This window comes from Calidris pugnax, unplaced genomic scaffold (genome assembly GCF_001431845.1).
Source record: "Calidris pugnax isolate Ruff unplaced genomic scaffold, ASM143184v1 scaffold167, whole genome shotgun sequence".
In the NCBI taxonomy this organism is placed as follows: domain Eukaryota; kingdom Metazoa; phylum Chordata; class Aves; order Charadriiformes; family Scolopacidae; genus Calidris; species Calidris pugnax.
The window spans coordinates 592,483-608,102 of record NW_015091045.1 but is presented as its reverse complement, the minus strand read 5'-3'; the positions used below and the strand labels follow the sequence as shown (position 1 = coordinate 608,102).

The window sequence follows — 15,620 nt, the reverse complement described above, 5'->3', positions numbered from 1 at the left end:
CCACCTCCTTCCATTCTGTCCTTCCAGACACTGTTATATGGGCTGTTTGGAAATCCTCTCAGTCAAGTGAGGATTTAAACGCTCTTTTTTTTTTTGGTTTTTTTTTTTTTTTGTCTTTTTAACAAGGTCAAGGTAGGAGGTTGAAGTTTAGTCTCCCGTCCCTGCGGCGACTCACAATCCAGCGGAATTCTCTGCCCACCAGTGAGTTTGATGGAGTAGCCATTGACTATGGAAAGGTAACCGTAGCCTTTGTCTGACCTAAGCCCATTGCCTCAGGCCAGGTCCCAGCGCTCTTCCTCCGCTCTCCCCATCCCGCTCCCCCTCGGCTGCTGTGGCTCGGGCCGAATCCGGCGGTAGGGGCTCAGCACCAGCCCCGGCGAGGGCTGGTGGCAAGTGGCGGTGCTTTGGTGGCATGGGATAGAGCTAGATGGTGCTGCTCCATGGGGACAGCCCGGTGAGGCATGTGCCGTGGCTCGTGGGGGGAGCGGGAGCCGTGCCAAGCCGGAGGGTGCCACTGCCGAAGCTGGGAGGAAGGTCTGGTTCCATAGGGCAAGTGGTCCAGGATGGTGGAGCTCCAGGGAGTTGTCCTCACCCCAAGGAGGGGACGTGCTGGTGGCTGCAGGAGACTTGGAGCAGGTCTGGTCTGAGCAGGGAGTGGCAGGGACTGGCAGGCAAACCTCGAGAGGGCACATTTCCCCACATTCTCCTGGCAGGGGACAGGCAGCTCTGGCTTAGACCTTCAGCAAAGACCCTGCTTTCCGTGATGGAGGGTGATGCTGTCATTGCTGATGTGGTGAAATTGGAAAAATGTTGGTGGGACCTCTTTAGAGATTGCTCTTCTTGGTGGCTTCTTGACTCTCAAAAGTGCTGGAGGTACCTCCGGGCAAAGACGTGTTGGTTTCTGAAATGCTGCAGCTTGAGGCACAGGGCTGTGGGCAGGAGGCTTTTGCTCTGCTAACGCATCCCCAGGCGCCAGGTTCTCGCTCTGCTGGGTGTTTCCAGACAGCCTGGATAAAGCTGCTCCCCAAAATTACAGATCTGATGAGGTGAGAGGTTGCCTGTCTTCTCAGAGGTTGTGCTTGTGGCCAGTTGAAGACACCTGTAGCATTATGAGATGCTCTGGGTATGTCACCCCTACAGACACCAGCGCTGCTAAAGGCTCTGGGTCCCCCTGAGCTGAAGTTGCTCAGTGCCCTGCAACATTTCAGGTGTACACGCACAGAAGATGTGCATTGAGGACAACCTGATGACCCACCACTTTGGTAGAGCCTGGTCCAAGTCGGGGCAGCCCAGCAGATGCAGGGGCAGCCAGCAGCCAGCCCTTCCAGCCACCCCATCCTAAAGGATGCTGTAAGGTGCTTAGGGATGGCGAGAAGTGCCACAGTGTGCCTTGGGCACGCACACAAAATCCCAGCCCCATGGGTATGACTGGTATGGACGTAGACCATGGGTCCATAGACGTAAATTTCCACCCTAGAAGGTGGCTGCTTTATGCACCCCATTGCAGAAATCATTAAAGGCTGGAAACTCTTTAGTTCTCCGGGGAAAAGGGTTTAGCAATGGCCAAGGGGTCCTGTAGGAGAGGGAAGACCACTTATGGCCCTATTTGTGAGTCCAGCAGCTCCTCCAGTGCTTCCTGGTGCAGAGCACATCCCCTCCCATAGCACAGGACCCCGGGCACCGACCCTCGGTGGTGGCCTGAGCTCTCGCAGCGGGTGAGGGAAGGGCAGGTCCAGTGGTGGGATGTAAGGAACACCTCGGAAAAGCGCATGGCAAGGCAGGAACTCCAGGCAAGCCTACCTCTAGGGTCTCCTCTTCTCTTCTTGCTCTGGCCTGCTTCCCAGCTGCTCAGCATCGCCTTGCAAACCGCCCCGCGGCCGCCCAGCCTCCCGTAGGAGCTGGCAGGAGGTAGGAGCTGCCAAGTCCCTGAGGACTCGGTCGCCCCAACCGCAAAGCAGGTCCTGGTCCCAGCTGGAGGTGACCTCAGGAACCGCAGCGCTTCCCAGCCCTCTGTCCCTCCTCTTACCTCCCCTGGCTCCCCCTTATTTTCTCCCCCTTCTCCCCAGTACGCGAGGACTCCTTCTAATAAAACGCTTTCTCCCGGCTGTCTTAAAGCCTGGTGGTGACTCCCTGATTTTGAGGGACTTGAAGACATCGCCCAAGGAGAACTGTGTGCAGTCAGAGACCGAATCCCTCCTGGAAAAGGAGCGGAGGCCGAGCCTGGAGGCCGACCCCACCCTACAACACTCGTCCCCGAAGCAAGAGCCTCCCTTGCTGGGCCCACGAGGGTCATACTCTGCCTGGGGTTTCTTTCGGTCTCGCCCCGGGGGCAGCTTCCACAGCCTCCGCAGGGTCTCCTCCTTGGACAACTTTGAGGCCGCGAGGTCTGAGTTCCAGAGAAAATTCAGGGAAAGGAGGGCAAACTCAGGTAGGGGAAAAACCCCGGAGTTGTCGGTCCTACTGCGGGAGCCATGGTCCCGGGCGATGGCCCCGGCACGTCTCGGGGGGGGAGGTCTCTTGCTCTGCACTGCTTTGCCCTCTGCAAAGTGGAGATAAGCTGGGGTCCTCTCCCCAAAACCCGCTGGTCTCCATGTGGTTCCCTGCATAGGCAGGTCCTGCTCTTTGGGTAGAGCCATCCGTGGTGGCGTGCGTGAGATGTGAGAGCGCGGGAGGTTGCGTTTGGCTTCCCCACACGAGGGGACATCCCCATGCCGTCCCACCTCCCTGGGAGGGAGGGAAGGGGTCTGCAGGCATGTGCTGTGTGAGCCGTGTCCATGTGGTGGAGGCGGACGAGACACCAGCCAGGCCGCTCTGTGCGGCTGGAGGAAATGTACCTCCACCATGGTGTTCATGTCCAAACCTCTTCTTCTCATGAGAGATGATGACAAGTAAGATGGGGGACCAGGCAAGAGAAGACTCAGTAACTAGGGGTGGAGAGAGATCAGTCTGAGGTGGTTGGCTTTGAGAAAAGGGGGTGGGGGATCATGATCCTCAAATAGTCACAGGTTACACACCCTCAGGAGGGGACACAACGTAAAGGGAGGGAAGGGGAATGGGCAGGGAGGAGAAGGGTGGCAGCAGGATGGCTGGTGCTAACTGGGCACCCTCACAATGTCTTCAGACACCTCCTGCCCATGACACCTCTTGGGTCAATGTCAGAGTGCAAGGGATAGAAGGGGTAGAAAACTGAAAATATAACCCTGTCCTGCTTGTAGGAGATAAAGAGGTTGGGATACACTGGTTACAGTGCTTGGGGATGTTCCTGAAGCCCTGGGTGTAGGTAACACACTCCCTTCCATGACTACACATTGTCACAAGCCTGACCATGAACCAACCTCCTCTGAGGCTTCCTCCCTGGTCCTGAACTGGGGTGACCCAGAGAGGCAGGTCCCCAGGCAAAACTACTGGGATTCAGCCCTGCCACAGCTCTTCTTCAAGAGAAAGCTCCAACCTGGACTTGGAGCCTGGGGATGGAGGGTACATCCAAGTGTGGACATCATCCAGCTCCTGGCTCAGTTTGGTGGCCAAAAACCAAGGCAGCAGCTCAAAAAGCTGTGCTGGCCAGGCTGAGGCATGCAAGGGTGGAGGAGACCCATCTCCTCCTTCATCTGTTTTCATGCCAGTTTTGGCATCCCTCCGTGGTGGGTGTCATTGGGGCTAGTCTCCAACCCTCCACAGTCTTCTGGGGTAGCAAAAGGTATTGGTTGCCTCTGTATTTTGGCAACTGGTCTGAGCCCCCTGAAGGAGGTTTAATGGTGAAAAGATGGGCTCAGGCCTCTCAAGTTGGACATCCCATGTCTGAGCCACCCTGAAGAAGCCAAGCCTTTACGGCCAGGCAGCCATCGGTACCTTTTGGTGGCATCTTGTGGTGATCCCCAACTCCTGGATGTCCTACACTGAGGTCAGGGCTTTGCAGATTGGTGCCTTCTCATACTACCCTTCTCAACGGTCCTCTCTGTCCTCTTTCAGAGGCTTCCCACGTCAAACCCAACCCCCCGAACTCCACCTCGGACTCCGACCTCATGAAGTACCGGACCATCAGCCAGATCCCTCAGTTCACACTCAACTTTGTGGAGTTCAACCTGGAGAAGCACCGCTCGGGCTCCACCACGGAGATTGAGATAATTGCTCCCCACAAAGTGATGGAGCGCACCCAGAACGTCACCGAGAAGGTCACACAGGTACGTGGGTGATGAGATGCCACCAAGGCAGTGGTGGGGTGGTAGTGGTGCTGCCATAGGGTACGGTCACAACTGTTCCTGTGGATTTTGGAGGAGAGGAGCAGAGAGGGTAGGGATACCTGGCGTTTCCATCATGCCTGTGTTTGATGTTGATCTCTTCCTCTGAATGGTTTAAATGCACTTTTTTCCCCCCATAAATCAGTATTTCTGGTAATCTATGGCCAGGGGAACACCAGCATGAACTGCTTGTGGTGTGAACTGCTAGGGGACACATGTGTGTGTGTGTTTGTGTGTTCACGTGGCTTTGTCCATGAAGGAGGTTCTGGCCCCGAGGTGCTCAGCCAGGACCCCACCCCAGGAGCACGGGTGGCCGTATGGCCAGGGGAACACCAGCATGAACTGCTCATGGTGTGATGGTGGCCTTGAAGGGGACACACGTGTGTGCGTGTTTGTGTGTTCGCGTGGCTTTGTTCATGGAGGAGGCTCTGGCCCCGAGGTGCTCAGCCGGGGACCTCACCCCAGGAGCACGGGTGGCCTCATCAGCCAGATCCCCCAGTTCACACTCAACTTTGTGGAGTTCAACCTGGAGAAGCACCGCTCGGGCTCCACCACGGAGATTGAGATAATTGCTCCCCACAAAGTGATGGAGCGCACCCAGAACGTCACCGAGAAGGTCACACAGGTACGTGGGTGATGAGATGCCACCAAGGCAGTGGTGGGGTGGTAGTGGTGCTGCCATAGGGTACGGTCACAACTGTTCCTGTGGATTTTGGAGGAGAGGAGCAGAGAGGGTAGGGATACCTGGCGTTTCCATCATGCCTGTGTTTGATGTTGATCTCTTCCTCTGAATGGTTTAAATGCACTTTTTTCCCCCCATAAATCAGTATTTCTGGTAATCTATGGCCAGGGGAACACCAGCATGAACTGCTTGTGGTGTGAACTGCTAGGGGACACATGTGTGTGTGTGTTTGTGTGTTCACGTGGCTTTGTCCATGAAGGAGGTTCTGGCCCCGAGGTGCTCAGCCAGGACCCCACCCCAGGAGCACGGGTGGCCGTGCTGAGGGTCACAGGATCCCCTGAGAGACAGCAGGTGGCACTGCACTGTCACCAACACGTGTGGCACTGCCCTGTCACTGCAGGGGACACTTGTGGCAGTGCAGTGTCATGGAAAGGGACACATGTGGCACCGTACTGTCACCGTGGGGGACACTGGGACATCAGTGTGTGTGGAAAGTGCTGCTGTGTCCCGCAGTCCCGAGTAGGGAGCTCTTACCACCGGGGAAACTGAGGCACGGGAGAGCCACAATGTACAAAATACACCTAAGGGCATCACCCACCATCACCAGCAGCAGCCAAGGGCCATTTTAATGAAAATGCAGCCACCTGGCCCCAGAAAAGCCTCCGGGGTTGACAGGTTGCTCCATCAGAGCGGGATGTTCTGTGGGACTCTCCTCCCATCTCAGCACAAGGCAAACCTTTACCCTCGCCGCATCCGTGCACGGCAGATGGGGTCCCCACTCCCCACGGCACGGGGCAGTTTTTAGGCTCATTGTCCCCCAGGCTTGTCCCCTTCATCCCAAAGTCCACTCAGTCCCTCTGCTCTGGGGGTGACCACGGTGACCCCCAGGATCAGCCCCTCAATGCCCCAGGGGGACGGCGAGCAGCCTCCGTGTCTGTGTCCCCATCAGAAGGGACACCCGCACGCTGGGGACCACTGCTGCATGCTGGGGTGACGCTGGCACGGTGGCACTGGATGCTCAATGTGGGGGTCATTAGCTAATCTGGCCCCAGAAAAGCCTCCGGGGTTGACAGTTTGCTCCATCAGAGCGGGATGCTCTGTGGGACTCTCCTCCCATCTCAGCGCAAGGCAAACCTTTACCCTCAGGGCCTCCGTTGCACGGCAGATGGGTCCCTGCTCCCCACAGCTTGTTGTCCCCCGGGCTTGTCCCCTTTATCCCAAAGTCCACTCAGTCCCTCTGCTCTGGGGGTGACCACAGTGACCCCCAGGATCAGCCCCTCAATGCCCCAGGGGGATGATGAGCAGCCTCTGTGTCTGTGTCCCCATCACAAGGGACACCCGCACGCTGGGGACCGCTGCTGCGCGCTGGGGTGACACTGGCACGGTGGCACTGGATACTCGATGTGGGGGTCATTAGCTAATTGTGGGGTGATGGGATCAGAGCTGACGGGTGGTGGCTGCAGGGTGCACCCCGTGGTGCAGCCGTGCAACACCCACAAAGGTCCATCTGCTGCCCATCCCCTTAAATCTCCAGATGGGATGGGATGGGTTGGTGGGGTGGGGTGGGATGGGATGGGATGGGATGGGATGGGATGGGATGGGATGGGATGGGATGGGATGGATTGGGGTGGGATGAGGTGGAATGGGACGGGGTGGGGTGGGATGGACCTCTCCTCCCTTCCACGTCTCCCCACGGCCTTGGGGCCCCCAGGCATCCTGCCTGTCCTCACCCCACTGTCCCCCGTGCCTCCTGCCAAGCCGTGGCTCCCCGCTCCTGGCCGTTAAATAATTCACGGGTGAGGCAGAGACAGCGGCGCGACGCCGCTAACGGCATCTAAAAATACCAGCTGGAGGGGAGGGAGAGGCAGACCCAGCCTGGTCGGGGTGGTCTGGCCCCGCAGCGAGCAGGGAGGGAGGGCAGGTCACAAGTGTGATGAATGTGCCGGGCTCAGCCTGCCAGGGCTGCAGCTCTGCAAGCACGTGGGGACACCGTGGGGGTCAGTGCCACCAGGCTGGGGTCCTACCTTGCAGGTGGCACCTGTCCCAACCTCCCCACCCCAAACTGTGGGTGGTGGTGGAGCTGGTCAGCAGCGTGCTGGGGACAGGGATGGGGGGCTGAGTTGTGACGGGAGGGACACTGGGTCGGTGCAACCAGCACCGTGGGCCTGATCCTGCCCAACCCCTTGTGCTTGAGGGTCTCCTGGTGGCTCTGCCTTGTCCCCCTGCAGTTTGGTGTCCCCGTCCCCATCCCCATCCCGGGGTGGGGAGGAGGAAGGCACGTGGCCACTGGCCCCCACAGGGCACAGCAATGGCCTGTGTTAGCCAGGGCTGTGGGAGCCTCCCCCCTCCGTCACCCACAGCCCGCACGCACCCTCCTCTCTCCCTCCTCCTCCTCCTCCTCCTCCTCCCTCCCACCGCTGCCTCGCTCGCCGCCCGGCACCCAGCACCCCGCTGCCAGCACCCAGCACCCCGCACCATGAGCCTGCGGCTGCAGCTGAAGCCGGTGAGTGCAGGGGGAAAGGGAAGGGGAAAGGGGCACCCAGCGGCATCCCTATGAGGGGGGCACCCGGCACTGCCACCCCCGGAGAGTCCCGATGCCACCCAGGCCACCCAAGGGTGCCACCCGCATCCCTTGAGGGGCAGAGAGAGACGAGGCTGCAGCTGCTCCCTGGCTCCGCGTTGGTTTTGCTGCTCTTTTGGGGGGTTGTTTCTTCTCCCTTTTCTGCCTCAAATCTTTGGGGTTCTGTATTTTTATTAATTCCTGCCTGAAATCTTTGGGGTTCTGTTTTTTTATTAATTCCTGCCCGGAAAACAACAGGGCTTGACCTGCTCTTGCTCCTGCTGCAAGAGCTGGCTGCCAGGAGCGGGGGTGAAGGCGTCCCAGAGTGGGGAGCATTTTGGGGGGGCCCCAAATTCAGGACTGGCTCCACAAAGCTCCCTCTGGCCGGGCAGAACAAGGGAATTCAGCCGCTGAGGGTGGGAGCGTTGCTGGTTTTCCCAGACACAAGGTGCAGGAGCCCATCTCGGATCTGCTGGACAGGTCTGAGCTTTGGGGACAAGCGTTTTACCAGCATCTCCTTGTCCCCTTCCCCGCGTGGAGCTGGTCCCCAAGCCCAGCCGGTGCCTCGCTCCCCTCCGCAACGATTGCCTTTGGGTCACTTTTTCCAATCCCTCCCCTCTCCGTCCCCCAGCGACGTCGGCAGCTCCCGCTTGCCCCATTGGTGCTCTCGTCCCCCACGGGGGCCCCAGCATCGATCGGGTTTGATTAATCCACGCCGGGCTCCCGAATGCCCTTCGCAGCCCCCGTGTCTCCCACCCGCCCGGGCCGAGGGCATGCGTGCCTGCGTGGGCGATGCCGCAGCCCCAGCGCTGCGCCCGCCGTGCCGCTCGCTGCCCGGGCGCGCGGGGTTGGGGACCCCCATGGTGGACACCCGGACTTCGAGGGTCAGCTGCCGCCTGGGCCGCCGGGCGAGCTGCAGGCAGGTAGGAGCCAGGGGCACCCCCAAGGCATGGGGTCCCCAGCTATCCCGGGGGGCTGTGGGACGTGGCAGCGGCTGCTGGTGATGGGACGGGGCTGCGGGGCTGGAGCTGCTCTGGGTTGCAGCACCAGGAGCCTTCGGGAAGCCCTTGAACCCTTGAACAAGGCAAGTGTCCAGGTGACCCTGGAGGTATTTAAGAAACGTATAGACATGGCTCTTCAGGGCATGCTCTAGTGCCCAAGGTTACTGGTTTATGGTGAGGTGTTGAGTGTGGGGTTTAGTTGGTGGGTGCAGTGTTTTTGGTGGGCGTTTGGTGTGGTGTGTTTTGTTTTTTGGTGGGTTTTGTTTTGGTTTGGTTTGGTTTTTTTTTTGTGGTTGGACTCGATGATCTCAGAGGTCCCTTCCAACCACTAAGATTCTGTGATTCTGTGTCAGTGCAGGAAGGATCAGGTCCTTCTTCTAGATCTCTTGCCAGAATCGTGGTGGTGCCCATCGCCGTGGCCTCAGGGCATGTGGAGCATCCTCTCTCCTCTCCTTCTCTCAGCTGGGGGTTCGGTGCAGGGAGAGGGCACCTCAGGGTGCTCCTCATCCTCCTCTGCAGGTAGCACTGATGGCCAGCACCACGGGGACACCCCCACGGGGACACCATGGGGACACCCATGGGACAACGGGGCAGCAGGATGTGATTCTGTGTCAGTGCAGGAAGGATCAGGTCCTTCTTCTAGATCTCTTGCCAGAATCATGGTGGTGCCCATCGCCGTGGCCTCAGGGCATGTGGAGCATCCTCTCTCCTCTCCTTCTCTCAGCTGGGGGCTCGGTGCAGGGAGAGGGCACCTCAGGGTGCTCCTCATCCTCCTCTGCAGGTAGCACTGATGGCCAGCACCACGGGGACACCCCCACGGGGACACCATGGGGACACCCATGGGACAACGGGGCAGCAGGATCAGGCAGGGAAGCCCTGGCTGTCCCCAGCTCCAAATAAGCCCCTTCATGCCACCATCTCTCACCATCAGGTCCCCAGCACCTTGCATTGTGTCCCCAGGGTGGCTTCAGAGGCCACCAGGAGCCAGCATTGGTCAGGGGGCAGCTGGGACACGTGGGGACACACTGGTGGCGTGGGACCTTGTCCCCATGAGGGCAGACAGACCTAGGGACAGATGACAATATGGGAGGGTGCCTGTGCGCGTGAGATGGTGGTTGCACGTTGGTGGCCACAGGTCCCCCCCTCCCTGGGGATGCTCAGATGGGAAAAGGGCATTGCCCGAGGCCAGGCTTTGCTGTGGGTGGCCCTAGCTGTCCCCTCTGCTTGGAGGGCTGTCCCCAGCTCCAAATAAGCCCCTTCATGCCACCATCTCTCACCATCAGGTCCCCAGCACCTTGCATTGTGTCCCCAGGGTGGCTTCAGAGGCCACCAGGAGCCAGCATTGGTCAGGGGGCAGCTGGGACACGTGGGGACACACTGGTGGCGTGGGACCTTGTCCCCATGAGGGCAGACAGACCTAGGGACAGATGACAATATGGGAGGGTGCCTGTGCGCGTGAGATGGTGGTTGCACGTTGGTGGCCACAGGTCCCCCCCTCCCTGGGGATGCTCAGATGGGAAAAGGGCATTGCCCGAGGCCAGGCTTTGCTGTGGGTGGCCCTAGCTGTCCCCTCTGCTTGGAGGACAGCTGTGCCAGAAGGACATCAAGGGGATGGTCCCTGCTGGGGCTGAGAAAGGCACCGTGCAAGGTTTGTGGGATGCCTAATGTGCCATCAACTCCAGAGCTAGGCCATCCCACAGCCATGGGACTGCATCTCAAGGCTTGCTGTCCCCAAAGCCCTGTGCCAGGGACACCCAGCAGCCCATCCTGGGCTGGTGGCACAGAGCTGAGGGCACAAGAAGGCATGGCAGGAGGTATCCAAAGCCCTGTGCCAGGGACACCCAGCAGCTCCTGAGCTGGTGGCACTGAGATGAGGGCACAAGGAGGCATGGCAAGATGTACTTGCCTCCCTGGTAGGGTCTGAAAGGCATAAAGTAGGAAAAAACTTGCCCCAAGGGTGCTCTGGCCATTAGAGATGGAGGAGAAGCCAGGCAGAGCTTGGTGTCAGCCATAGCGGGCAACTCAATTTGTGGCCTCCTGGAAAAACACACCTGAAGGTGACAAAGGTGAAAAGGGTGTAGGAAACCCACTGCATGCTCCTCACTGCCCTACCAGCATATGGGAGTCCCTTGCCTGTCTTCTGGCCTTATCCAACCTCTCTCCTGGTCTCCCATTCTTCTCACTCCCATCTCCTGGCAGGTGCTGTCCCTGGGCGCTGATGTCCTTCCCGAGTACAAGCTGCAGGCGCCACGCATCCACCGATGGACGATCCTGCACTACAGTCCCTTCAAGGCTGTGTGGGACTGGCTCATCCTTCTGCTGGTCATCTACACAGCTGTCTTCACCCCTTACTCAGCTGCCTTCCTGCTCAACGAGGAGCAGGTGGAGGAGAAGCGCTGGGACTGCAGCTACTCCTGTGACCCACTCAACATCATTGATCTCATCGTGGACATCATGTTCATCGTGGACATTGTCATCAACTTCCGTACCACCTACGTCAACATCAACGACGAGGTGGTGAGCCACCCTGGCAAGATCGCCATCCACTACTTCAAGGGATGGTTCCTCATCGACATGGTCGCCGCCATCCCCTTTGACCTGCTCATCTTCCGCTCCGGCTCTGATGAGGTACAGACAGGGCCTGAAGGTCCATTGGGACAGGAAAGGACTCGTAGATGGATGGGAAGAAACGTAGGGAGAGAAAAAGAGGGATGTGGATGGCTTGATATAAGCAGTGGATGGCTAGATCTGCGAGGAGAGGGGTGGTTAGTCAAAGGGATGGACAAGGATGTCATTAGAGGTTTCTATCAAGCAGCTGGGACCTGGGATATTATTTAGTAGGGTCAGAACAGCCCCAAAGACCCTACTGTAAGAGCTAAGAGAGTGTCTAGCTGGGATCTAGGAGCTCAGTTTAGGGACTGGCCCCACATGCCAGCAAGGCTGAATTTGGGGTCTCATTGCCAACCAGACTCAAATTGTTGGCAAGAGGGTGGCCCCTGTGGTTACTGCGCTACCTGGAGGCCCCACCTCAGCTGAGAGCCTGTGGGATGGGTTGAAAGGCAGCTATTTTGGGAGCAATGGTTGGCAAGGTGAGGACCCATCAGGAAACATGGGGTTGGCCTTGGCTCCTCTCACTCGCTCACCTGTACTCCCAGTTCCCTTTATGGTCAGAGGAGAGAAACTGCCCTTTCTGTGGCATGATTCCTCTAACCTATTTCAGATGTCACCTCCAGGACAAAGTGATTAGTGCTCTATAAGTGCATTTTTATCCTTCAAAGGGAGCAGGGCTAGGCTGAAGACATGCCTTGGGCCAGATTTGTCTCCTGCTTCTCCCTGAGGTTTCTCCCCTCTCCCTTGCAGACCACCACCCTCATTGGCCTCCTGAAGACCGCCCGGTTGCTGCGCCTGGTCCGTGTGGCCCGCAAGCTGGACCGCTACTCCGAGTATGGAGCAGCCGTGCTCTTCCTCCTCATGTGCACCTTCGCCCTCATCGCCCACTGGCTGGCCTGCATCTGGTACGCCATCGGCAACGTGGAGAGACCCTACATGGAGCACAAGATCGGCTGGCTGGACAACCTGGGTGACCAGATCGGCAAGCGCTACAACGACAGCGACCTCTCCTCTGGCCCATCCATCAAGGATAAATACGTCACTGCCCTCTACTTCACCTTCAGCAGCCTCACCAGCGTGGGGTTCGGCAACGTCTCACCCAACACCAACTCCGAGAAGATCTTCTCCATCTGTGTCATGCTTATTGGCTGTGAGTGTCTGCCCTTGTCCCGCTGTCCCCATCCCTGCCTTGGGGGTTGGAGGGGCTGCTTTGGGGAGAAACAAGGAGACATCTGCCAGGCTGTAGCTTGTGGGGTTTTAAGTGAGCATCTCCTTCTGCCTGTGCTTCTTCTGCACAGACAAACGGATGGGGAGATAGACAGAAATGCAGACTTCAGAAACCCATTGGTTTCAGGTCCATGGCAGACAGGGGCTTTGGAAACCTCCTGGTTCCAGGTCAGAGGTGGTTGGACACCCATCTCCCTGTGTCCTGCTGAGTCCTGTCCTCTCATTGCAGCTCTGATGTACGCCAGCATCTTCGGCAACGTCTCGGCCATCATCCAGCGCCTGTACTCGGGCACGGCCCGCTACCACACGCAGATGCTGCGGGTGAAGGAGTTCATCCGCTTCCACCAGATCCCCAACCCCCTGCGCCAGCGGCTGGAGGAGTATTTCCAGCACGCCTGGTCCTACACCAACGGCATCGACATGAATGCGGTGAGTACGGTGACCCCAGGTCCTCAGGGCATCTTTGTCCTGAATGATCCAGACTCCAGCTCTGGGTCCACCCAAACGTTTCCATCCTTCCAACCAGGGTGGAGAGACTTGGGAGACTGGAGACAGAGTCCATCTGCCCGTCCACCTCTTGCATCCCCCTTTCTCCTTCTCCCCCTCTGTCCCTCCATCCCTCCGCATCTACCCAGAGGTTTTTCAGGGCCATGAATGCGTTTGTTGGCTGGAGAGTGGGTTGGGAGCCGGCGTGCTGGTGAGGAGCTCAGAGCCCCCATCGGCGCCGGGCACTTTCAGGCCGGTGTCTGTTGGTGTGACAGAGCCGTGGAGCCGGTATCGATCCGGCTCCTCTCCACACTGCCGGTTGCTAAGCAAAGTGCATCCCGCTCTCAGCGGCAGGGAAAGGAGGGCATTTAAATAAACCTCGATCCATTTTAATTAGAGCCCAGAGAGGCGGCTGTTTGTTAGCAAAGGGGGGATCAATGGTGGAGCCGCGCTGGAGAGGCGCCGCGTCTCCGAGCTCGGCGGGGAGGCTTGTGCCAACGGCGCCGGGACACTGGGGGGGTGAGGAGGGGGCTCAGATGGGGAGTCCCGGGCTGGGGCTGGGGTGGCAGGACTCAGCTCCCGGCCACGAGGTCCAGAGCACAAACATTCCTGCTGCAAGGCAGAGAGGGGAATGAGAAAGGACAAGGCAAGGAGAGAGATGGGACCTGGTATTCCCCATCTCTCAGCCCTGGGCAGGCCATTATCCCGCTCCTTCCCGGCTCATGCTCCCTTTTTTCCTAAGACTTGATCCTTCTCCATCCCTGGACCCTATTGAAACATGGATTTGCATGAATTCAACCTCTCCATCTTCAGCTGCTGCTGCCTCGTTTAACAACCAGGCAGCGTTTTGGAGGTTTGCTGCTGGGAGAGCTTCTGGATAAACCTCCTCCATGGAGGAGACACCCCGGGCTGGGCATCAGTGGCAATAACGAGAAGCAAAGCCGTGGCACCCGACCAAGCAGGGGCTCTCCAGCACAAATCCAGGTCACAAATCCCCTGCGACGGGCTGAGCTCACGGCTTGGACGTGCCGCCGCTCACACCGATTCCTGCTGGACGCTGCCGAGACGCAATCCAATCTAATCAATCATCCCACGGCCCCATCGATTCCTCCGCCCCCCATTTCCCAGAAGGGAAACTAAGGCACTGCTGCCAGCCTGTGAGATCACGACGGAGCTGGGAATGGGCCACGCTCACCAGCCCCAGCCTGGTTGTCCCAGATTTGGCCACCAGCGGGATGTGAGAAGAGAGCAAGGGAGACCCTAGGGCCATATGCTGCTCTCCAAAAAAAAAACCCAAACCCAGGTGGATTTTGTCCTGGCACCGTGAGCCATCGGTGGCAGCGGCTTTCTCCATATCGCGAGTTTTACCTTGATTTCACCTTCAGATTTAGCTTTTGTTCGACGCGAGGTGTTTGCCGTGGGTATATTTAGCTGGTGCTGCACACAACTGGCCCGTACTCCTTCTTGGCGTTCAGGCAGGTGCTGTTTAATTAGGACGGCACCTCGTTACCGGTTTGTGCTCTCGTTCAGCCAAGATTAGTGGGCGGAAAGATGAAAAGGGGGATATGCCACCAGTGGGTATAAATAGATTGATCTGGTTATTATTATTTATTGCTCGGGCGTGCTCTCATCCCCAGCTGCCTGCGGCACGAGCCAGGGACAGGCAGCCAGGCCTCCTCAGAGGGAAGATCAAAGATGTCCCCAGCTTTGGCTTTCTGGGCTTCCCATTTGGCCCCACCATGTCACGCTGTGTGTCACACAGCCTCCTGGGGCTGTCCTTGCTGGGACGGGTGGCATGATGGCATCTCTCCCTCGCTCTTCGCAGGTGCTGAAGGGTTTCCCCGACTGCCTGCAGGCAGACATCTGCCTCCACCTCAACCGCACGCTGCTCCAGAACTGCAAGGCTTTCCGAGGAGCCAGCAAAGGCTGCCTGCGTGCCCTGGCCATGAAGTTCAAGACCACTCACGCACCGCCCGGAGACACCCTGGTGCACTACGGAGATGTCCTCACCACGCTCTACTTCATCTCCCGGGGTTCCATCGAGATCCTCCGGGAAGACATTGTGGTGGCCATCTTAGGTGGAAAAGTCCTTCCTTCTGAGAGGGCGAGGGGGGAAGGATGATGGGGTGAAGGGTGATGGGCAATAAGCATTGGACAAAGGGGTGAAGGACTTCTCCATGTCCTGGAGAAGGGAAGGCTGTTCCTCAGCCTCTGGCTGGTGACCACACCAGTGGACAGGGGTTGAAGGATCCCCTGCAAATGCCAGGGAGAGACCACAAAGTAGTGAGGAGAGCAGGGCATGGCTCAGCAGTCTCCAGCCATCACTGATGACCCACTGCCCTGGCTTGGTCTCTCCATCAGTGATGCCTTTCATGGTGGAATCCCCAGCATCCATAGTCAGGGTTGACGTTGCTGAGCATCCCCTTGTCCATGAGCCCCAAAGTGAGGTCTGGTGGTGTAGTACCTCTGGAACTGGGGTAGGTGCCCACCTCCCCCTAATGACCTGTCTGTTGGCACAGGGAAGAACGACATCTTTGGGGAGCCCATCAGCCTCTACGCCCGCCCAGGGAAGTCCAATGCTGACGTGAGGGCCCTGACCTACTGCGACTTGCACAAGATCCAGCGGGAGGACCTGCTGGAGGTCTTGGACATGTACCCAGCCTTCTCTGACAACTTCTGGAGCAACTTAGAGATCACCTTTAACCTGCGAGATGTGAGTGCCAGGGCTGTCCCAGGGAGGGATGTGGTCAATGCCTTAAATGTGGCAAGTGGGAGGGCTGAAGCAAGGGTGTCAACAGGTGTTCCTCACTCGTTAT

General features: G+C 58.5%; 1 protein-coding gene across 3 annotated transcripts in view; it reads left to right on the top strand.

Annotated features, from left to right (window-relative positions):
- The window catches only part of KCNH6 (potassium channel, voltage gated eag related subfamily H, member 6), a 34,265-nt gene that overhangs the window by 13,490 nt on the left and 5,155 nt on the right, over positions 1–15,620 (top strand). Inside the window, exons 3-10 of one of the 3 annotated variants that reach the window (XM_014956564.1) lie at positions 127–236; positions 2,116–2,428; positions 3,970–4,181; positions 10,681–11,109; positions 11,842–12,241; positions 12,548–12,747; positions 14,630–14,882; positions 15,324–15,517. In XM_014956564.1, the coding sequence (XP_014812050.1) occupies positions 127–236; positions 2,116–2,428; positions 3,970–4,181; positions 10,681–11,109; positions 11,842–12,241; positions 12,548–12,747; positions 14,630–14,882; positions 15,324–15,517 (2,111 nt within the window). Of the gene's footprint in view, positions 1–126; positions 237–2,115; positions 2,429–3,969; positions 4,182–4,733; positions 4,864–10,680; positions 11,110–11,841; positions 12,242–12,547; positions 12,748–14,629; positions 14,883–15,323; positions 15,518–15,620 lie in introns of those variants that run through there. The other 2 variants (XM_014956565.1, XM_014956562.1) reach the window with 2 other exon arrangements.